General features: G+C 32.9%; 1 protein-coding gene and 1 non-coding gene across 6 annotated transcripts in view; one reads left to right on the plus strand and one right to left on the minus strand.

Annotated features, from left to right (window-relative positions):
* The window catches only part of pico (ras-associated and pleckstrin homology domains-containing protein pico), a 192,050-nt gene that overhangs the window by 161,590 nt on the left and 5,480 nt on the right, over positions 1-24,980 (minus strand). For 2 of the 5 annotated variants that reach the window (XM_090161238.1, XM_090161235.1), the window contains exon 1: positions 7,039-7,275. The exons of 1 other annotated variant lie outside the window; for it this stretch is intronic. In XM_090161238.1, coding sequence (XP_090017364.1) covers positions 7,039-7,133 — 95 coding nt within the window. In that variant the 5' untranslated portion in view covers positions 7,134-7,275. Of the gene's footprint in view, positions 1-7,038; positions 7,276-24,980 lie in introns of those variants that run through there. 2 more of the 5 variants (XM_090161240.1, XM_090161236.1) reach the window with 1 other exon arrangement.
* On the plus strand, positions 10,786-10,869 carry TRNAL-UAA (transfer RNA leucine (anticodon UAA)). The gene has a single exon. It is a non-coding gene; the product is annotated as a tRNA-Leu (tRNA).

Here is a 24,980-nt window from a genome sequence, read left to right on the forward strand (position 1 = left end):
AAAAACCACGAGGATGCGCATAAATAATTAGACAAACATCCAAAATAAACTTTTGTCGCTGATGATAATGACAATGCGGCTCTTTCGCCTGTTAATCGTGAAGCGCGTAATTTATTGAAGTATGTTAATAACTAATTTAGGTTATTCGAATAAATATTAAAGGTAAACAAGGTTTCAAAATAATTATGGGTATCGCTCTAGCTACGTCGATACAAATCTGGCAGCGGTATTAATTTCGTTGCCTTTGTTTTAGGATTGTATTACCAAAGATTTACGAGTTGAAATTAGCGAAATAATTATGTAAATTCATTCGTAACAAGGCGAGATCGTGTTCGAGGCGACGATAGCTACGCGATTGGCTCCATCTGGTACCGGCTGAACAGTCGAACGTCTAGCCACAAAATTATAAATATTCACAGTAACGTTTTCGAGTGTTTATGTTTAAACGCTTTCGAGCGTGAAACTTTTCTTAACTCTTGTATGAATATATATATGCTTAAGGGTTTCTGTTTAAATATGTTGTTTGGTTCCAACCTTCAATAAAATTGGATATTTAAAACTAATTGATTATTGGGCATTATCAAACCACTAAAAATGAATTATTAGAATTATAAATGAATTATTACTTCAATAAAATTAATTTCATAAACTACTATTACGTTAATTATGTATTAAATAATATTTTCACGACATATTTGCCTCTAAATTAATTATTTTAATATTAATATTTATTAACGTTTAATGAAGGTAAATTATAAAAATTAAATATTTTTCATTAAATATTTGCTCCTTAAGTGAATTTATATTAATAATGAAATTATGAGCAAATAATTACTTCATTAAAACTAATTTTATAAATCACTAAGATTACGTAAATTAATAAAATATGTATTAAATAAAATATTTTTCATGAAAAATTTGCTCCTAAATTGAAACTTTATTAATAATGAAATTATAAGCAAATAATCACTTCATTTAAACCAATTTTATAAATCTCTAAGATTACGTAAATTAATAAAATGTATTAAATATTTTTCATGAACAATTTGCTCCTAAATTAAAACTATATTAATAATGAAATTATAAGCAAATAATTACTTCATTTAAACCAATTTTATAAATCACTAAGATTAAGTAAATTAGTTAAATATGTACTTAAATAAAAATATTTTAATGAGATATTTGCCTAAAAAATAAAATATAGCTTGCAATTAAAAATTGAAATTAATCCATAAAATTTTTAAAACAACTGTATTATTTCGTAATCAGGTGAAATAAAGTATACATTATAGAAAACCTTCGGGCAATATCGCAAACGAACTACAAACGCGCGTTTCGAGCGGCTCGAGTAGGTGTAAATGCAACACCTCTTCATCATGCCGCCTCGTCCATAAAAGGTGACAAAGTACAATTTGGTCGGCTATTACAAATTCCGTTTTAAAACAAATGGAAAGAGAAAAGCAGAGTTAATTAGCGTTAATTAACAAAATAGCCTCGATACTTCCTCGTCTCGCAAATATACTCGAAGCATTTAAAAAAAGGGAATTAAAACAGCTAGATTTTGTCACATTAGTCTCCTTAAAATTCCAACGTAGAGCACCCTTTACAGAAAAAAGGCCGAATAGGCTCTTTGCATAAGTAAAGTAAGAGACGTAAGTATGACATTTTCCATTCGATGTTTTTTTTAAATACGTTTCGTCAATGTAAATTAAATAATTACGTGGGTCAGGGTTGACTGATTTAAATTAAGCTTTTTTTAATAAAAATCATCGATTTAAATTTGTATTTCAATGGATGGATAAAAAATTTCCAAAAATAGGTTCTTAAAAAAATGAAATACATATAAAATCTGAACAAACTAAAATATTCAACAGTAATTTTATGTAATTAAGATTTAATTTAATTCAAGATTTAATTTAATTCAAGATTTAATTTAATTCAAGATTTAATTTAATTCAAGATTTAATTTAATTCAAGATTTAATTTAATTCAAGATTTAATTTAATTCAAGATTTAATTTAATTCAAGATTTAATTTAATTCAAGATTTAATTTAATTCAAGATTTAATTTAATTCAAGATTTAATTTAATTCAAGATTTAATTTAATTCAAGATTTAATTTAATTCAAGATTTAATTTAATTCAAGATTTAATTTAATTCAAGATTTAATTTAATTCAAGATTTAATTTAATTCAAGATTTAATTTAATTCAAGATTTAATTTAATTCAAGATTTAATTTAATTCAAGATTTAATTTAATTCAAGATTTAATTAAAGTATCCGTTATACAGGAAAAAGATCCATTACTTGTATAAAAATAAATAAATTCAATAAAATCAAAAATACAAATTTATAAAGAAAACAATTTATTGATTTTTAATATAAAAATCAATCCCTCTACATGGCTAAGTACACAGAACTAAGATGGTACCTTGGGTATTAGCCTAGCTGGTTATTATTATTATTAAATCTTTGTTAGTACTTTATGGAAGTGTCATTAATTGTATAAAAATTAACAAATTCATTAAAATCAAAAAATACCATTTTAAATAAATTGTTTTATTGATTTTAATTATAAACATCAATTGGTTAAGTACCCAGAACTAAGGTGGTGCTTTAGGTATTAGCCTAGCTGATTATTATTATTACTACTCTATGGAAGTGTCAAATAAAGGTGCCCCGAGAAATCTCAATCAACCAAAGCTTATTAGAAATTTAAACGCTTTCAACAGTAAAAATAACGTTAAATTTGGCCAAATAACGATAAATTATTCTTGTCAAAAACTGAGGAAGGCAGTGCTAGCCCGTCGAAACATAATGTTTTAAATGTTTTTAAATGATTTAAATTTAATAAACTTTGTTTTTGCACAATTTTAAGGGTGTGGTATTCTAAAATTTAAATGAATATGCAATTAGGAATTTATGGGAACATAAAATTGACTATTATAAAGGTTTTTGAAGGTAGTTATTTTGGAATTCATCACCGTCACAACAGACCGTCCGAAATCAATCGGTGTCACACCATAAGTCTATAATATTGTTCCATAAGTTTGCCACTTGGGGAATATTTTACAGGGTGCTAGTAACGAAGTGACGTCATCAAAAGTAGAAAATCTCCCCCTAACGTGGGACGCGTTAGCAAGCGGACGCAAAACGGCGACGAAGCCCGTAATGCCGTCTGTCTTGTGAATAGCTCTCAGTAAAACCTTTGCGTGTAAAGAATCGGAAGTGTCACACTTATGTAATAATATTATACACTTTTGGTCACACTTATAATCGTTTACTTAACTTACGATATGGCGCTTTATTAAAACCTTTGCATGTGAAGACTAGGAAGTGTCACACTTATGATACAATATTATACACTTTTGGTCACACTTATAATCGTTTACTTAACTTACGATATGGCACGTTATTAAAACCTTTGCAAGTGAAGAATAGGAAGTGTCACACTTATGTTATAATATTATACACTTTTGGTCACACTTACAAACGTTTACTTAACTTACGATATGGCACGTTATTAAAACCTTTGCAAGTGAAGAATAGGAAGTGTCACACTTATGTTATAATATTATACACTTATGGTCACACTGGTAATCGTTTACTTTACTTACGATATGGCGCGTTATTTTTTATTGAAGAAAGTGTCACACCCCGAAAAACGGGCTTAATGATCCTCGGCAAAAAACTACTCCAAAACGCATTTTCTCTAGTTTTGCTTTTTGAACATTCTGGTTTCTTATTTCGGGCGATGTCTGAGCGATAAAACCGCGCGGCTTAAAAGGGGAACAATGAGCCAAAGTGCTTTCCCGCACTCCGCCGACATTTTAAATTAAAGAGACTGGCCCCGAGTCGAATTACGGATGCCGAGAATCAAAAGTGGCATTAAAAATACAAGGCGAAGAAATGTGGTGTTTCTCTCATTTTACGTTGCCCTTTTCGACCTTTTGTTTGAGGGTGGTTCCTCTTCAAGTTGTTATCAAGTGTCTAACCCAACTATTAAAGCAGGGTTGCCACAATATTCACATATTTGAATTCCCGGTTTTCCATGACCATTTAAGTTATTTTACCGGACTTTTTAGGGCCAAACAGAATTTGCCACAGATCTAGAGTAAAATTACCTTAAAAACGTGTCAAGATTAAACTTAATTCCCCGACTTTTTAGGGACATTTTTAAATTTGCCCACTTTTTAGGGACATTTTTAAATTTGCCCACTTTTTAGGGACATTTTTAAATTTGCCCACTTTTTAGGGACATTTTTAAATTTGCCCACTTTTTAGGGACATTTTTAAATTCCCCGATTTTTATGGGAAATTTTCAAATTCCACGATTTTTCAGGGACATTTTAAATTCCCCGATTTTTATGGGAAGTTTTTAAATTTGCCGACTTTTCAGGGACATTTTTAAATTTATCGACTTTTTAGGGACATTTTTAAATTCCCCGACTTTTCAGGGACATTTTTAAATTCCCCGACTTTTCAGGGACATTTTTAAATTCCCCGACTTTTTAGGGACATTTTTAAATTCTCCGACTTTTTAGGGACATTTTTAAATTCCCCGACTTTTCAGGGACATTTTTAAATTCTCCGACTTTTTAGGGACATTATGCCGACTTTTTAGGGACTTTTTAAATTCCACGATTTTTTAGGGACATTTTTAAATTCCACGATTTTTATGGGACATTTTAAATTTGCCGACTTTATAGGGACAATTTAATTCCCCGACTTTTTAGGGAAATCTTTAAATTCGCTGACGTGTAGCAAATAGGGATCGAAATATGCAGGGCCATGTAAATACATAGGGAACGGAAGCGTGCTATTTAGGGGGCCAGTTAGAAAGGCCCGCGATGACATGATTTGCCCCGGGGCCCGAAATGTATCTACACGGCCCTGGAAATGTGATTGACATTATCCGCTTTTTTTTCAATTGTTTACAACGAGCTCAAAATATACGAACATTTCACTCAACCTTGAGAGAAAAAAGTTAACTAACGTAGAAAAAATAGAGGTTTTGAGCTGAGTTCAACTTTTGAAGTGGTTGTTATCTACTTTTTAAGATTCAGATTGCCATTTTTTGGATATAAAATGTAAATTGGTAAAATTGTTTTTCAGTAATAGCTACGAGGGGTTTAAAAGTCGTAGAAATTCCGTTGAAAAATTATTTTAGAAATCTAGTAATCAACTGGAAAATACAGAAATATTAATTATTATTCACGGAAATTTGTGATTAGAATACATTATCGATTTGTGTAATTGTTTTATGTAGCATCGCGAATCGAATCCTTGAGAATTACGTATATCTGGGTAGTATCGGCAATCAGCCTTGGAACTCGCCATCACATTTGATCATAAATCAATTTAACGGCAGAGAAATGGTTATCGATCGAAGAAGCGGGTACTTTTCCCGAGAATTGAAAACGATGGATGAACACAGCACTCCTTCGAAATTTTCAGAAACATTTTCTCATATTTTCTTACATTACACCAACATAATAAAAATTAAAATCGGTTTCGAGTGTAGCAGCGTTAAGTATTACAAAACGTAATCTAAATTGTAAATCTCAGCATATACACTACTTAAACGTAAAACATGGTATAGTTACTATATATTTCAAGTTATGGTATTTAAATTGGTAGATCAAATTTAACTGAAAGTATATATCCAAAATTGTAAAAATTCAAATTCGACAATGACCGAAATTGGAATACAAAAATATTATAATTATATAATTAATAATATTTTACTAATTTTTGAAACAATTAGCCTTTTCAGCTCTTAAATTTCTGAATTATGAGCTTCTCACGTTGGCCACTACGTGGCTCTTTATAAATTGAAAATGCTAATAAAATTGAAGTTCATTCCGATTTGATTAAAACTATCGCATTTAAAACCGAACTGAATAAGAAACCTTAATACAGTTAAAGGCAAGGAGCTGGTATTAGTCTATTAACCAAGTTTAAAAATAATTTGAACAGGGTGACCAGGGAAAGGCTTTGAAAATGTTATAGGAAAAATAGGAATTTTACAGGTGAATTATGGAAATTTTACAGGTGAATTTTAGGAATTTTATAGGTGAATTAGAGGAAATAAAATAGTGCACTATATATTTCTATAATTCGCTTAAATAGGAAAATGAAGGAAAAATAATACGGTAATTATTGCAGACCGGCATACTTTGACTCGAATCACCTAGAATATTTATAATTTTTTTGTATTGAATCACTCAGCGGATTTACAAAGCCCGTACATTTCAAGATTTTGTTCGAAAGTGCCACTAGATGTTCTATGACACGTACGAAAAAGGTATTTTTAAAAGACCGTGAAATTATAGGAAAATAGGTGAAAATATAGGAATTTATAGGACGGCATTAAAAACGTAGGAAGTCTGATCACCCCGAATTTGTATTCTAACACGTACTGGTATTTTAGTTGAGGTTAACGTTAATAGTTAGTGTAGGGCGCTGTTAGCTCGCGTGGCATGCAGGGCTTGCCACCATCCTCCTACGCATTGTAACCCGGCCACCTGAATTAACGGCTTTAAGGGGGAAGAATACGGTAAAAGCCTCTTTTTCGTTCAAGCTGAACGTTTCTGTTTTAACAATTACATAATTGAATAATATTTTTCTTATTAGGATGAACCTTCCTCTAGTGCTTAAAATAATTTTTATAATTCTAATATTAATAGTTAACGAGATATAAGGTCCTAACTAAAGGGTAGTTTGGGCGCTTGCCCAACTTGTTTAGCTATTAAAACGTAATAACTTAATTACTTTTAAATTTAAAATTGTCAAAATTATTTTAAGCACTAAAAAAAGGCTGTTTTACACTTAAATATTAATTTTATAAGTTAAAATACAAAATTAAAAGAGTTCAGCTTGAAATAGCGCGAAAGTAGACAATGACCACTGTAGTCTTCCCCCTTAAAAGTCGCTTGATGGCTTGGGTATTAGCCTAGCTGATTAATAGTTATTATTATTATTTTAAAAATAAACACCGCAATCAGAAGCTATCCCGGGATAGAAACGAAACCCACCTCAACTTCTTGAAATTGATTCTGTTGACGTTATCCGAAACTGACCTCGAGAGGGGTCGAGTGGCCGGTGACCTGGCGTCCGACGATTTCACCATTTCGATATTTACTTTCCAAGCACCGAATCTCTGACGTAAGCCGCGCACCAAAACACCAACCGAAATATATATTCAGTCGCAAAAAGTAAGTTTTAAAATTATCCTGAAAACGTGATTGAAAGCTAGCAGCTCTCGCCGCGACACTCTCAGTCGGGAAGCTAACGAAGTATAGAAGCGGCCCGCTACGCCGCGGAAATAAGCGACTCCACGCGCTCGGCCCACGCCAACCAATCAGGAAGGAGATGCGAACTGACGTCACGATTCGAAACGAGTCTCGCGGGCACAGCGAAATTACAGATTTTCTTGGTCACAGCTGTTGCGATAAACAACTCGAGTTGGCGGTTCAATATGAAATAATGCCATTTTAAAAGGAAAATTTTGTTATTTAATATACAGGCAGTTTCAAGGGGCGGTTGGCAGTGGCGTAGCTAGGATTTTGGTTTGAGGGGGAGACACAAATTGAACCAAATAAAAGCGTAAGAAAATTTATCACCGATGACCGAACGTTTTTTGATGTTATGCAAATTTGAAAAACCCATCGATGATCGAAAGATTATTTCTAGATATACACATTTTAAAAACCCATCGATGAACGAAAGATTATTTTTAGCTATGCCAATTTGAAAAACCCATCGATGATCGAAAGATTATTTCTAGCTATGCAAATTTGAAAAACCAATCGATGACCGAAAGATTATTTCTAGATATACACATTTTAAAAACCCATCGATGACCGAAAGATTATTTTTATCTATGCCAATTTGAAAAACCCATCGATGACCGAAAGATTATTTCTAGCTATGCAAATTTGAAAAACCCATTGATGACTGAAAGATTATTTCTAGACATACACATTTGAAAAACCCATCGATGACCGAAAGATTATTTTAAGCTATGCAAATTTGAAATACCCATTGATGATCGAAAGATTATTTCTAGACATACACATTTAAAAAACCCATGGATGCCCTAAAGTTATTTTTATGTTATGCAAATTAAACCCATCGATGACCTGAAAATTCATTCGTGCTATGCCAATTTGAAAAACCCATCGATGACCGAATGATTATCTCTATCTAACGTTATTTGAAAAACCAAAAACTGCTTTCGTATATGTCCATAAATATATGTATTAAATAAAAAAATTGCTATAAAGAAACTTAAATATAGTTATTTAAAAAATAATTTAAAATTTGCTGATACGAATCACGGGTCAAATTATTAAATTTCATCCGGAACTCTACTTGACCAAATTACCAAATTTGGATTTCGTAGGAACTATACCTGAACACATTTACCGAAATCGAAACCTTTTGTTCCACCTGATAATTATAAACCGGTTATTCACTTCTTATAAAGAAAAAGATAATTTCGTGGTGTAGTTTGGGGCGTAAAATGACGTGGGAACCACCTAACACCTACTTAGAAAATCAAAAAGGCACTCCAGCCTAACCCTAACCCTAGAAATCTCGTTCAATTAAGCATATTCTCGTTTTTAATACGCTATAATTATAGGTGGGAAGAACAATTTAAAAACGGTCACCGGCAACCCAAATTAAACATTAATTACATTAGACAATTTAAAAAAGACCCAGCGTGGGTTAAAGTCATTTATAAAATTTATTTAAAAAAACTAAAGCTAAAAATATACCTTTTCTTAAATAAAATAAAACCCTTAATTTTATTTCATTTGCTATTTCAAAGGTTTTTCCACAAAGAAATACAATATGCTCAAAATATAATTTGAAAAGCACATTTCTAGGCGTCTCGACGTAATTCAATATCGCTGACAAAATAGAGGAAGTACGCTGGCAAAATATTTCAGTTTACTTATGACGTAAATGGTGATAAGAATGCTTAAGATACTCAACACTAATGAAAATATTTTTCAAGGCTTAGCAGCCTTCACTTTTATGACGGATATTATGGAAATATTCCAGATAATATTAGTAATATTTACAATATTGCTGTAAAATATACGCTTATTGATTTAGGTTGTATTATTTATATAATTAATATTAATAATATTAAAAATATCGCGGTGAAATATACGATTATTAATTTAGGTTGTGGTATTTATATAATTAATATTAATAATATTAATAATATTTCGGTGAAGTAAAATAATGAAAGATGTTGTAACTATATAATTAATATTAATAATATTAATACTTATGATTAAATATACGGTAAATTAATTAAATATGTGGTAACTATATAATTATTACTAATATTACCACTTTGGTGAAATATACGTTAAATTAATTTAAGTGGTAACTATATAATTAATATTTAATAATATTAACAATATTGCGGTGAAATATAAGTTTTAATTAATTTAAGATGTGGTAACTATAAAATTAATATTAATAATACTAACAATATCTCGGTGAAATATACGTTAAATTAATTAAAGGTGTGGTAACTATATAATTATTACTAATATTACCACTCTGGTGATATATACGTTAAATTAATTTAAGTGGTAACTATATAATTAATATTTAATAATATTAACAATATTGCGGTGAAATATAAGTTTAATTAATTTAAGATGTGGTAACTATAAAATTAATATTAATAATACTAACAATATCTCGGTGAAATATACGTTAAATTAATTAAAGGTGTGGTAACTATATAATTATTACTAATATTACCACTCTGGTGATATATACGTTAAATTAATTTAAGTGGTAACTATATAATTAATATTTAATAATATTAACAATATTGCGGTGAAATATAAGCTTAATTAATTTAAGATGTGGTAACTATAAAATTAATATTAATAATACTAACAATATCTCGGTGAAATATACGTTAAATTAATTAAAGGTGTGGTAACTATATAATTATTACTAATATTACCACTCTGGTGATATATACGTTAAATTAATTTAAGTGGTAACTATATAATTAATATTTAATAATATTAACAATATTGCGGTGAAATATAAGTTTAATTAATTTAAGATGTGGTAACTATAAAATTAATATTAATAATACTAACAATATCTCGGTGAAATATACGTTAAATTAATTAAAGGTGTGGTAACTATATAATTAATATTAAGAATATCACCAATTAATTTTAGTGGTATTTCTATTGAAAATGTTAAGGAACTAAATAGTCATAAACTAAAATAGAATAAATATATAAATTTACTTATTGTCATCCAACCACAGAAATAATAACGTAAAAAGTTTCAAAATATTCCCGAAAGGTAAAAATAACTTTCTGTATTCAAAGTCAATGGCATTAACTGTTCCTACATAATTAAGGAATCTTCAAAATTCAATCTACCGAAACGTTCCATTGTGTTATAACAAAAAATGGAAACATTTATTTTTTTCGACTGGTACGAAAAGAAGTTAGTTGTTAATACAAAACTAATTTAATACATGTTTTGGAAACTCTACACCTGTTAAATAGTAAAATCCTTGGAGTAAATGTTTTTCATAATATAAATAATTTGCCGATATATTATTCGTTTTTTTATCTTGTAAAATCTTCAATTGTAATGTAATAAAAAATAATTTAAATTCAAGGTCTATCATAATTAGTTCGGAAATAGGATATTTTTAAAAGTAAAAGCGATTGATAAAGGCGCCTGGGCTTAGGTACGTACAAGAAGCCCGCAATAGACAAGCCAGGATGGCCGAGTGGTCTAAGGCGTCAGATTTAAGCTCTGATCCTCGAAAGAGGGCGTGAGTTCGAACCTCACTTCTGGCACAAATATTTTTCGGTGCTCTACTTTTCGAGAAAAAAATTAACGGAAACCAGTTTAGCGGCTATTTTAATTTACAAAAACCTCTGGGCTAATATTTTCTAAAAAGACTTTCCCTCTTCTGTTTTTAAGATGAAACTTGAGCCGGTTTTTTTAGATATTAACGCCGACTGTTGGTTAACAACGCGATTATTATTATTATTATTATTATAAATTAATTTTTGAATTACAATTTATCGTAATTTAGTTAATCAAAATTGTAGAAATAATATCATTCTCTACTAAAAATTAAATTCCCGAAATGAGTGTGCGAAACAGTTATCGATTTGTCGATTTATGGGGAAGGTGGCGCCATCTAAAGTTGTTTTCTGTAAGCTCTAGATTTCCCCGGCCTCTGTGCTTTCTAAGTGCAAAGTATTGTAACTCAAAAATATTTGTTTCCGTGTTTTCCCGGAATTTGTGCATTTTGTAAGTAAAATTTACATAAAAAAATTTATAGAAATAAAAAATTTTACCTTCACCAAATACTTTTTGGTGAATCCAGTAATATTTATCGATTGTAGTCCATGATTCAACTGAATCCCATTAGACCGAAAACCACATATTTTATAAGTTATTTTATTTTTGTTATAAATAACGCGTATTATAATTAAAAATAATTATGCATTAAGGGAAAATCTTAAACTAACTTAACCTAACATAAATAACGGCTATAATAGATTTTATTTAATTCACAATGAACTGACACCAGCCATGGGGCAGGAAAAAGAGAAATATTATAGATATATGACGTCCAAAATGTTTTCGGTCGAATGGGATTCGGTTGAATAGAATATAACCATATTTTGCCCATCAAATTACCACGTAATAAATTAAATATAAAAATGTATTATACTTAAAGTAACTGTTACCTTCGACCACTACCATTTGTCTATATAAATTATCATGATTTACGCGCGAACTTGACTTGAGTGATTTGCTACATAATTTTTTTTTATCTGTGGTTGCTTTTATTTGAAAATTGCGCCTTTAAAAAACGGAAGAGGACTAATGCACGGTGGCCAGGGAAGTTAAACGAAACATTTATAGGAAAAATAGGAAATTTAAACGTGAATTATAAGAAAATATAGGATACAAAATGCGTATAATAAAGTAAAATATAGGAAAATATAAAAATAGGCCAAATAAAGGAAAATATAGGAAACACCCATTGAGTTGGGAATATGAATCTAGAGGTCCAATCAAAACGTCGGATTTCAGTATTTCGCGAAACACGTTTTTAAAAAATAGGAATACTGCCGTCTGCTCCCAAATGACGAGAAAACTTTATCATTCTACCCGTGGCGCCGTCTATCTCTCAATGGTTCGTTCAAATAAGACGCGTTTTCCGGCAAAAAGATTTTTCGTTCAAAAATAATGGATGGCGCCACGGGTCATATGAAAACGTTTTCTCGTCATTTTAAAGGAGACGGCACATTCGTAATTTTCGAAAACTTGTTTCGCGGGGAGCAGATTTGATTGGATCTCTAGATAAATATTCCCAACTCAATGGAACCACCATAAACAAAATGGAGGAAAATATAAAAATAGGCCAAATAAAGTAAAATATAGGATATATATGGGTACAAGTTTTTGGGTTATACTACACGGAAAAACAAAAGTTATTATTCTTGCGCATTATGACAACTATTGTTTGGTGGAAATTCAAAATAAAATTGAAAATCAAAATAAGTACAACCAGTAAAATGAATGAAAACTATTGAAATTATAGGAAAATATAGGAAATAAGGTAAAATTAAAGGAATTAATAGGAAGGCGTGGAAAATATAGGAAAAAATAGGAACTATAGGAAGTCTGGTCAGCCTGCTAATGCCATCTATTAGCCAGATAATTAAGCTACTCGGAAGTTTATTAATGTTAAAGCAAGTGGCGGCTCTATGAAAAAAAGTTAAAAAAAAAGGTTTCTAAAAGCGCTTTTAGATGGCAGCACCTTTGGGGAACCTAAACGAAAGGCGAGTTGTCTGCCATCTATTGGCTTATCGAAACCACGTGTTTAATAAGTTAATAACCAAATGATTCCGAAAAGCCAATCAACACGAGAAGCTCCCAATTTGCAACACTTTTTAGACTAGATTTTGATGCTTACTCAATTTGTTTTGACTTTAAAGCGAGTGTTGGCTCTATCATTGCCACCGGTATTACGATAAGGCCCTTGTTATTAGAGATGGCCATGAATCTATCCGATTCTTCGCAAAAACGACTTTACTGGAGAGCGTGGTGCCATCTATTTATGGCAAAGGAAGCTAAAATTAAAAAAAGCGAAACAATAACGTCGTCAGAGAACCATTGCTGAGTATTGTAATTAGACAACTTATACTCTACTTAGTGGACTTTAATCTAAATTATATATCCCATATAAAATATATTGTTAAAAATTACTGTAATTTAAGTTATTGTGAAATCTTCAAACGAGTCAATCAACTCGAAGGGTACTTTTATGTCCCGAATCAGACTTGGAAATAGCGGGAGTCTTGGGGCCAATGGCTCTTAAAAAAAATCAGGTGGCCCCTAAAATAAATCGTTCGAACGGGGGTTGCGGGCCACCGTGGCTCCCAAATTAAATAAAAAATATTTTTTACAAATATCATCGACATTTCTGGAAATTAATTTTTTTACGCCGCTTCTGAACCCCCTTTGGGCCAGTGGCCCTCAATAAAAATAAAGTTATGGGGGTCGGGAGCCCGTAGGACCCCTGTTAAAAATATCACTATTTCCAAGTCTGTCCCGAATTATGGCTCAAAATGTAGCTTAAGCATCTTGTTTTGATTTGGACGCTAGCGACATCTGTTGAAAAAAAATAGCTACTTAACATCGAGCCGACACTTGCTTTAAATGCCAACCGTTTTATTTTCTCGGGTAACATTGATTTCGAATATAAGTAACAAAAATTAAGCTTCACCTTTAGGTACATTAGGTTAATTCTAAATAAATGCCTTTTTTACTTGGTGTTCGAACAAGATAAGGAAAGTTGACGGGGTTTATTCCAGGAAATTAATCGGCTTCGGCGGAAAGGGATAAACAAAACATCCTCCCAAGGGACTTTATTATTTTTTATACATTCTCCGGAAAATGACAAGCTCCTGCAACCGCCCAAGAATAATAAAATATAACCAAGGCTTACCACAGAGCGAGGGGAGGCAGAGATAGTGACAAATTATTGATTTATCCCACGCCACGAACCCGCAAAAGATAAAACAAAAGAACATTTCAAAAAAAATACGACGTGCTTGCTTTTCCGGAAACTACCCGGCGGAAGAAAAAATTGTGGATCGAGTAAAAAGTAAGATGTTTTACCTGGCAGTCCTGTCCTACGTATTATCATAAGCCTATCATAAGCTCCCCATAAGCAAAGGTCTAGGTCAAATTTTTACGATCACATACCCGTTATTATTGAGGTACGTATTCAAAATCTGCACCTCCTAGTGGCTACGTCCTCAACTATGCATTTCTGAAATAAATTTCGCGAAATGCATTATGAATGCGTACAAGCTGTGCGCGAAGAAATCTCCGCCGCGAGCCCTTGGCACCGTAGCAATTTTATCGCTTTGAAACTTAAAATTATCACTTATCTTTGCAAAATGATTCATCAGAACAGAAAACTGGCTATTAGATATAAGAGTTGTGTTCCTGAAGGTATTATTTTTCCAATTTGAGATTTAGACGTGTTTTGTGTGGCATTTAACGCCGTTACCATGGGCCCCTATGGTAGACCTCTACTTATGGGGGGCTTATGATAGGCTTATGGTATTATTTAAAGAGACCTTGACTAGTGCTCGAACCTGGACGACACTGTTCAAATCGTTACTTTTCAGAATTTCGTTTTATTACTGGTTAAATCAAAGGACAACGATATTTCAAAAGTGCACAAGAAAATTTTATTAAAATGTATTTAAAACATTATTAAAACCCGACTAGTTTCGGTAGCGTCATCGCTCCATCATCAGGGTTTTAATAATGTTTTAAATAAATTTTAATAAAATTTTCTTGTGCACTTTTGAAATATCGTTGTCCTTTGATTTAACCAGTATCTCTGTGCAAGTCGCCAATCAAACACTTAATTCGTTTTATTAATTTACTCTTTCAAAAATATTAGCCTAATTTATTTATTTTTTAACTATATGGGTTTCATCAAAAATGTATTTATTTAGAGTTAGTGTGAATGGCCGACCAAGGGGGGGGGGGGTGAAACACGTCACCGAGTTGGTTTCATATTGTTTAAAAATTATATTTTATTAATTTCATTATTTTTATAGTCATTTGTTTGTGTTGTCTTACAACGTTTGCTGTGGCGAAATAATTATTTTCATTATTAATACTGATATTCAGACAAATTCAATATTTTAACCAACTTATTAAACTTATTTTAAATTATTTTAATTATTATCACTTGTTATGATATAATTACATTTACATGACACTGCGTAATTATTCCCAGGTTGTAAATATGATCGAAAACTCGTTTAGATCTCAAATTGCAAAGTAACTGCCTTCAATGGATTATTTATAATAGCCAATTTTATTCACCGATTCGAGAACTTGTCATTGTTTTCAAAAAGTAACCGTTATTTTTATTGTTGAAAGCGTTTCAATTTCCAATAACTTACGGCAATTATGTTACTTATGTTTTACTTTCTAGCCACTTTCATCTCAGCTTAATGTTGGAAATGTACACATTTTTTCTTATTATCATATTAATATTAATGTTCCTTCACTAACGTTAACGTTCCTTTACTAACGTTAGCGTTATCGTATTGATATTAACGTTATCGTATTAATATTAACGGTATCGTATTAATATTAACGTTATCGTATTAATATTAACGTTATCGTATTAATATTAACGTTATCGTATTAATATTAACGTTATCGTATTAATATTAACGTTATCGTATTAATATTAACGTTATCGTATTAATATTAACGTTATCGTATTGATTTTAACGTTATCGTATTGATATTAACGTTATCGTATTGATATTAACGTTATCGTATTGATATTAACGTTATCGGTATTGATTTTAACGTTATCGTATTAATATTAACGTTATTTTATTAATAATAATAAAAGGCGATCTTTTTATACTTTTCCACGTGTAAAGATGTGGGTCAAGACCTTACCTCTCTAGCATGACACTAACGACCAGCCGGAAATAAATTCGTTGCAAAAAAATAGGGTCTAATTATTATTCAAATTATTCCTCAACTTGTTGTCGTGGGCATAAAAATATGTCAAAGTACTGAAGCAATTTTTTTTTTCAGTCATACCTAAGTTCGCCGGTAATGTATCGAACGAATTTTCGCTGTCAAAATTGTCACGAATGATAAATAAAGAGACCTTGGAAAGGGCAAAAACGGCGCTTGGAATTTTTTATTTTCACGGTACAGTAGCACTCAAATCAGTCGCGGATAAAAAGGGAAATGTTTGACAAACGGGGGCTGTCCCAGTTCTCTACCGTTACTCGGAAAGTATTCGAATGCTGTTTAAATTATGACAAGCGAAATTGCACAGCTCATTACCAAACTAATTATGCGTCACCGTTTCTCGCCGGTAGAGGGCGTTCTAACGCGATCCTTAATTAGATCTTATATAAATCTTGAAAAATGGAGTCGCCCCAAAACTCAACGAGGAGAAAGGCTGCTTCCTGAAGGTCCGACGTCTTGGCGACCAAATTAATAAATCAAACCTGGACGACGAGCTTAAAGGTCGTCTAAAGGAGCTAGAGGCAAATGTTTACGTTTTCGGCTTTAATTAAAACTAAGCACCGTGAAAGAAAAATTACCCCGTCGGGATTCACGCTCCACCCCCCTCGGCTCACTTATTCTTAGTGTTGTTAATTTTCCGGAAAAATAAAATGAGGAAATATTTCCGGAAAAGGTTCCGAATTGCGGAAAATTCGAACATAAATTACTTTTTAAGGGTTTTTAATTTAACTTTTTATCGATATAAAATGTCTAATATCAGTAAACATACTACAAAACATTTATAGTGTTACATTGTTAATCAGTTTAAACTAGTCTAGAGGTTTAGTTTTACTTTTAGATTCGAAAAAATTAGACGAAAATGCCGCTTTATTTAAATTCGCAAATAATATTAGACCAATCATGGAATGAAAACGTTTTTTTAATTTTTTTCGGAAAAATACGGAAACATTTCCGGAAATAAAGGCCTCGGTCATTTTCCGGAAAAATTTCCGAATTACAACACTACTTATTCTACTCTTTAATATGGTTATTAAAATAGCCGGCTTTGTTTCAATACGCGAAACAGGTCAGAATTTAAAATGGGGGATATTAAGGTTGCAAACTGTAACGAGTCAATAATAGGCCAAACGCCTGTAGAAGTGTTCAACCCGCCTTACACCGGTGTCCAGGGAGAAGCGAACTTCCTTCTTAACTGCTCCGGGGCAGGGTTGGACATAAGGCACTAGTCACGGCATTTGACTACTAAAATAAATGCTCTGACTAATAAAATTAATAGAAATCTGGGGACTTACTAGTCAATTTGACTGGTGAAAGATTTACCTAAATATTAATAAAAAATGGCGAATATGGCGTATCATAAATTTATCATTCATCAATCCCATTTTATTTAAAGAAAAAGTGATCGGCCAAAGTCATGTAACTCAAATGATAATAAACTCCTATTTTATTTCTGATGGTTAAAACCAAATGTTGGCTGTCCTTCTTGTTTCATCCCCTATTTTTATTCCTACTAGTCAGTGACTACTAAAATAAATTAAAATAGGAGGCTCACTAGTCAGGCTGACTACTAAAAAGAAATATCCTTACGTACAACTCTGCTCGAGAGGAGCCGGGTTCGATCCCAGCTTGTGGAACTATAGGTGAAAATTCAGAACCACTCCTTCCGCGTTAAGTTTGCAACCCCACTGGTTTAAGGGGTTTTCCCCCGAGATCTTTGGTTTCCTCTTTGTAGGGAGCTGTCGGCTCGCGTGGCATGAAGGGCTTGCCACCACCCTCCTACGCATTGTAACCCGGCCACCTGAATTAATGGCAATAAACGTCGCTTGATGACTTAGGCCTAAGGTGTTGCCTTAGGTATTAGCCTAGCTGATGATTATTATTAATAACTACTTATTACACAGGTTAAGTAAAGTCAGCGCTAGGAAACGTGTAGGAGTGTAGACGTAGTTTTATCACGTACAATCTAGTAAAGTACAAGTTCCCCCGTCCATAATCTCTAATAAATAATTTGTTACTGTTGTTTCCGGCTGAGAATAATTAAGAAACGAAATTTGGCTCCGGCTCCGAATAATTAAGATCCGTTTTCGCTCCCGAACCGGATAATTCAGAACCGAAATTTGGCTCCGGCTCCGAATAATTCAGAACCGAAATTTGGCTCCAGCTCCGAATAATTAAAGAAACGATATTTGGTTCCGGCTCCGGCTCCGATTAATTAAAGAACCAAACTTTGGCTCCGGCTCCGAATAATTCAGAACCGAAATTTGGCTCCACCTCCGAATAATTAAAGAAACGATATTTGGTTCCGGCTCCGGCTCCGATTAATTAAAGAACCAAACTTTGGCTCCGGCTCCGAATAATTAAAGAACCGAAATTTGGCTCCAGCTCCGAATAATTCAGAACCGAAATTTGGCTCCGGCTACGAATAATTAAAGAACCAAAATTTGGCTCCGGCTCCGAAATTACCCCTATTTGTGGATCATTATTGCCACTAAACATTTTTCGAATTCTTATAAGTCAAAAAAGTAAATGAAAACATAAAACTACTCTCGATATCACGACTTTAATTTTCTCAGTCAAAACACTATTCTTTTATCTGGCGTTTTGATCGTTTTTCCAAAACAATAAGCCTCGTGCGTGATCTTTGGGAGTCGGTACCACGCCCAGCACCTCGCCGACAATTACACGCGAGACCATTAGGTGGAAACAGAAAACAGCCATTACCGTTATCAAAATCGGGCTCGAAAAAATATTGAAAAAAAGTAGTATATAAAAACGGAATAAATTTCAATAAATTTATTATCTCTGGTAACTACATATTTAAAAAGGCCTGCTACGTGACTGATATATTCGGCGAAATTATTTCGATATTTTAACAACTTGCTAATTTATTTTTAACAATAATAGAAATATTAGCTTGCTCAACAAATATATGGGTACATCAAATAAATAAATAATAATGGCATAATAAATAAATAAATAATAATGACATAATAAATAAATAAATAATAATGGCATAATAAATAAATAAATAATAATGGCATAATAAATAAATAATAATGGCATAATAAATAAATAATAATGGCATAATAAATAAATAATAATGGCATCTGAAATGTTGAATCTAGTAGTAACCCACTGTGAAAACTTTTTTCGTGCTTATTTTGATGAATTTTGAATCTCGACCTTAACTTTTTCCCTGATTTGGGACGGATTAATAAAACATAGATTTTACCCCGTAACTAATAATGGCATAATAAATAAATAATAATGGCATAAAAAATAAATAAAGGCATAGAAAAGTGGCATAAAAAATATAAAATAATGGCATAATAAATAAATAATAATGGAATAATGAATTATGACATAACAAATAAATAATGACATAACAAATAAATAATGACATAATAAATAAATAATGACATAATAAATTAATAATGACAATAAATATATAATGACATGATAAATAAATAACAATTAAATAATAAATATTATTACCATACTAAACATTTAAAAAACGTGATACTTGTCACAAATATTAAAATTTCAACATCTTCATAAATTTATTTGAAATTATCATTTAATTAGTATAATTTCTTGTTATTATAATAACGTCTGCCCACAAAAATTTGGGTACGTAGCCATAGACATTTTTGTAAACGATATTTTAAAAATAAAAAATGATATGCAATGTACTTCCATCCATCCATGATACCTCACAGAGGTTAAGCACACGATATTTCGAACGGGAACATCTAGGCTTCCACGAGTACTTCGCGTAGGCGTTTCGTCAATTAATGTTGTCAGTGTTCGTCAAAGCATTTAGAATGTTACCATTGAAACGTCAGGTGGAGCATTGCTCAATCTCTCCAATGTAAAGACTAAACCTTAGTTAACACTTCATAAAAGGCCGGGAAGACGGGTGAAGTCTGCGCGTTGGAACGTAACGATCGACACGACGTGATAGGGTAAATCGAATATGGAAAGCGTCCCCCACAGAGAAGATTTTTTGCCAGCGCATAAAATGAGGAGCCTATTTGATACGCATTTTTCTCGCAAAGGCCCGGCGAAAATAATATTCGCCGTTCTTTATTATGATAATGAAAAGAGGAGCTCCAGATTTCCGACCTCCTGGGTCGAAAGCCTCCCCCGCCACCCGAAAACTATCTAAATAAAGAAAAGCTGTCCCGAATCCCCGCAAAATGGTAAACTATTAAAACTCTATCACACCTTAAAATCCCACCGCCACTCGCGCCCTCTTCAAACATCGGGGTTTCGCGCTAAGCCGCCACCGAAAGCCGACTTACGGGGGGGATAACGGGGTGGTTATGGGAGGATCTCCGTACGCCGCGTCTTGTTTGCGCGGAGTTTACGAGGATGAGGCTGTTACCTTAAATTGAAAGTTGCCAACTCGAAAGCCTGATGTTGCGACACACGTTTTCAGAAATATCTCGCCGAGATTGACTCGTATCGAAATCAAGCGCGTACATTATGGCCAGAGTCATAAAAGGTTATTTTGGGGGAAACTTACGACATTTTCCTCACGATTCAGAGAGGGTAATATAACCAGGGTTATTAGGATGCAAATGGTTGGGTTACTCCGTGAACAGGGTGATCAGTAGTGTTCGGAATTGTTTATTCGTTATCCACAAATTTTCCGATTTATTTAAAAAAACGTTGGTAAAAAGAATATCATTTTAACTTATTTAATTATGTTTTTTACGCAACCAAGCATTTATTTGAATAAAAGTGATATTTATTTAAATAATTGTTTGTTTTATTTAAATAATAGGCTTATTCCCTTTCGATTATTTAAACATTTTACAATTTTTATTAAACTATTGGTTATTTAAATAAATATTATTTAAATATAGCCGAGCTTATTTTATTCATGGATAAACATTAATCGACTTCCGAGCACTAGTGATCAACTCGAACATCATCGAGCACTCTGCCTTTTTAAAGGTAACTCGACCTCGATTGGGGAATTATTCTCGTCGATTACCGAGTACCCAAAAATTGCATATTCGGGTACCAAGGTTGACAAGAACCAGTCAGACTGGTTTAAACTGGTTTGAACCACCAAAAAATCCATAGTTAAAACCACTTTTTTTTATAAAAAAATATTGAGAAATGAATTAGAAATATTGAAAATTTGAAATACTATTTACTCATTTTGCACGTGAAAATACGCCGCCATGTTAGAGTATAAAAGCAGGTAAATAAGCCTGCGATACCTCACAATGTAAAGGTACTGTCACTCGCAAAAACGTAATTTTTAAATCGGGCAATTTGAGCATTTTCGAAGTAATAAAGGCTAGATATAAGCAATTTGAGCATTTGTTTATTAGTGGTTTTGACAGGTTTAAACCACCGGTTACAGCCGGTTTTAACTATACTGGTTTTTTATTTTACCATACCGGTTTTTATTTTTTAAAAAGCCGGTTTTTTTCAACCCTGTTGGGTACCCGATTACTCGAATAAGCTGCTCTCTAAGCCCGTCGAGTATTTATTTTTTCTATCCTCGTTGCTTCAAAATTGAAAGAGGGGTTTTTCTACATCTTTGGGGGGCAATAAACGGTACCTACAAAGTTGGGTTCATTTAAATTAAAGGAATATTTTTCAGCATTGTGAGCTACTTTATACTCCTTTTAAATTTAATTTCATAATTACTTGAATAAAAGCAGCTCCTAATCAAGTATACTCTATAACCCGACTAGTTGAAAATATTACTGGAGGTTTTTTTAGTTACTCGACTCGAATATGAGAAAGTTTCCCCTTAATCAAGTACTCTATTACTCGACTCGACTCGACTTCAATATTACTCGACTCGACATCTAAAGTTGAAGACACTGAAATTAGGGTTATTTGACCCCTCTTTCTTCGCTTAAATCTTCTAACAGATAAAAGATAATCGAAAGTTTAATTTATTCTGTAGGACCGTCAAGGTATCGGCGTAGCTTCGAATTATCTAATCACAAAAACCCATTTTCAAATACATCCATCCTTAGTGATAAAACGACGTGATAAAAACTATAAGGCAAGGTAAACATCCTTTACTCCTAAATTCCTTCGTACAAACCTTTTAGCTCAATGATCAAAACCAACAAAATACCTTACCGTCAGCCATTAGATTTCGTACGAATAAAAAATGCTCGTAAAGTAAGTACGGAATGGTGGCCGCTACATACCACCCTCGAAGGCGCGCGGGGAGGTATAACCGAGTGCGCGAGAACTCTTCAAGGAGCCCAGGGAACCGTAAAAAGAGTGGCGCATCCCTGGCAAGAAGATGATGCTTCGCCCGAAAGCTCATCATCCTTCGTCGGGGCTTCCCAGAAATCGATATTTGGAATGAAAGGAAAAAATACGGAGGAGAAGACCAAGAGCAGATCGGAGAAGCACCGGCGGAGGATAGAATTAAATTTCCCCTCTCCTTAATCATTTATTTACGAAGGAAAGCCGAAACTAAGGCTGCCGAAAATTATTTGTCTCTGGCGCACTTTGACACGGGGGAAATTGCATTGCGGTCGCTCCGAAGAGTATTTAAAAGACACCGTCCAACTGGAAGCTTTCAAATTATTTCTCTCTTTCTGGTTACCAATCATGAAATAGACAATTGCAATTATGCTTTTTCTATTATTTATTTATAATCAAATCAGAGGCGTAGCGAGGGGGGGGGGCAGCGGTCCCGGGCGCCGATGACTAGGGGGCACCCAAAGTATCAGGGGCGTAGGAACCAGGGGGGCAGGGAGGCAATGCCCCTCCCTAGAATTTTGCTGGGAGGGGCAACTAATGTTATTGCCCCCTCCAACTTTTGGTTAGTAGAAATCTTCAAAAGGCTCAAATTCTCATTTTAAAAGCATATAAATCATATAGAACCTCAACTGTGTTTAAATTTCAGTATTTCCCCGTCAATTTACATTAAAAATTCAAAACTATTCCCCAGACCATTTTTCGTTTATCTTTGCCCCCTCCAACTTCTAGAACGTTCCTACGCCCCTGCAAAGTATTAAAGGTAAAATGGATTTGTTGGATTATAAGTCGGGGGGGGGGGCGCCAATTTGGGTGTTTTGCCCCGGGCGCCAAATATCCTCGTTACGCCACTAAATCAAATTAAAAAAAATTACAGATCGTGATAGGCTGGTATAAATAACAAAACCTTTTAATAATAAAAAATTGAGATTCGCGACCGAAACGAGTCTAGGTGGCGTAACGGCGCCAGCTTCTCCGAGGTTGCACCTATGATCTATCGTCTGCTACAAGCAATTTAAAATTTCATAAGAACGTTTTTTCTTAAATAAACTTATCAAAATTTAAGCAAACGATTCAAAAATTATATTAACATGCATGTATCGTTATTTATAAAGTAAAATTAACGAACAACGATGAGGAAAAACTAATAGCGTCTGCTTTATCCGCTACCTCTCTAGGTTTCAATGGCGAACCAAAGGGGGCGTAGCGATAGATTTCGGTAGCAAATGGTCCAATTCCGTTTTTAACATAAAAAACTTAATATTTTCAAAATGAAAAATTGTGTTAGTTTTAATCTAAGCACATAATAAACCATTCTATAAAATAAAACTAAATTATTATTATTATTCCAGCTCAAATTCACCGTCCCAAAAAAAAAGAATCAATATTGCAGAAACGTCTCAATAACTCTAAATACGGGAAAATAGACCACCAGGGGCAGGGTGACCACAGAATATTTTAAAATCCTTTAAAGGAATTATAGGAAATTAATCAGTTAAATATAGGAAAATATAGGAGAAAATGAATTATACAATAAGGGAAAACGATTGTCGAAATTGTTTAAAGGGGGAATAACATTCAAAATGAAGTTGATAACCGATAGAAATAGTCGAAAACTATCGGCGAAGTGTTGGAAATAAGCATCTTTAGAAACTAGGACGTTTTAAAGACTTCTAAGGGTAAAATATAATTTTCATTTCTTCAGACTTTTGAGTTAAAATATAGGTTATTATAGGAAATTTAATGAAATTATAGGAGAAAAAAGGAAGGACGTTAAATTATAGGAAATATAGGAACTGTGGTCACCCTAGACCACTTAACAATTCGATTAGAGCTTCCGCGGGGAAAATTGAAACTACATGGCATCGTCTAGGACAATAAAACTGATCCCACCGGAGAACCGAGCCCATCAAATAAAATATGAATCGTAGTCGCGGGAACTATTAAATGAACGGAGCCTCCACGCCCCTTATCGACTGCCTCCTTCTCTGTTACGAGCCATTTGAGGACGGCAACCTTGACTGCCAGTGGGCTCCGAGGCCATCCACACGGAATGGAAGAACAGGAGGAGAGTGGACAATCGCGGTTGCATCCGAGATGAGAGTAAGTACAAGTTGGTTTTATCCCCCATCGTTGAAGGTTACGATTGTGTTCTACTACATTTCGGAACACTCCAGAACTATCGAAATCGTCCAACGAATTTCTTTATAATTCAATTGTCCTTCTGGTCTTTCAGGGTTGCCACCAGATTTTCAGAATCAAATTCCCTGACTATTTTAAGACATTTTCCCTGACTATTTAAAGACATTTTCCATGACTATTTAAAGACATTTTCCATGACTATTTAAAGACATTTTCCATGACTATTTAAAGACATTTTCCATGACTATTTAAAGACATTTTCCATGACTATTTAAAGACATTTTCCATGACTATTTAAAGACATTTTCCATGACTATTTAAAGACATTTTCCCTGACTATTTAAAGACATTTTCCCTGACTATTTAAAGACATTTTCCCTGACTATTTAAAGACATTTTCCCTGACTATTTTAAGACATTTTCCCTGACTATTTTAAGACATTTTCACTGACTATTTTAAGAC

The sequence above is a fragment of the Leiobunum rupestre genome, chromosome 10 (assembly GCF_980474605.1).
Source record: "Leiobunum rupestre chromosome 10, qqLeiRupe1.1.hap1, whole genome shotgun sequence".
Lineage (NCBI taxonomy): Eukaryota > Metazoa > Arthropoda > Arachnida > Opiliones > Sclerosomatidae > Leiobunum > Leiobunum rupestre.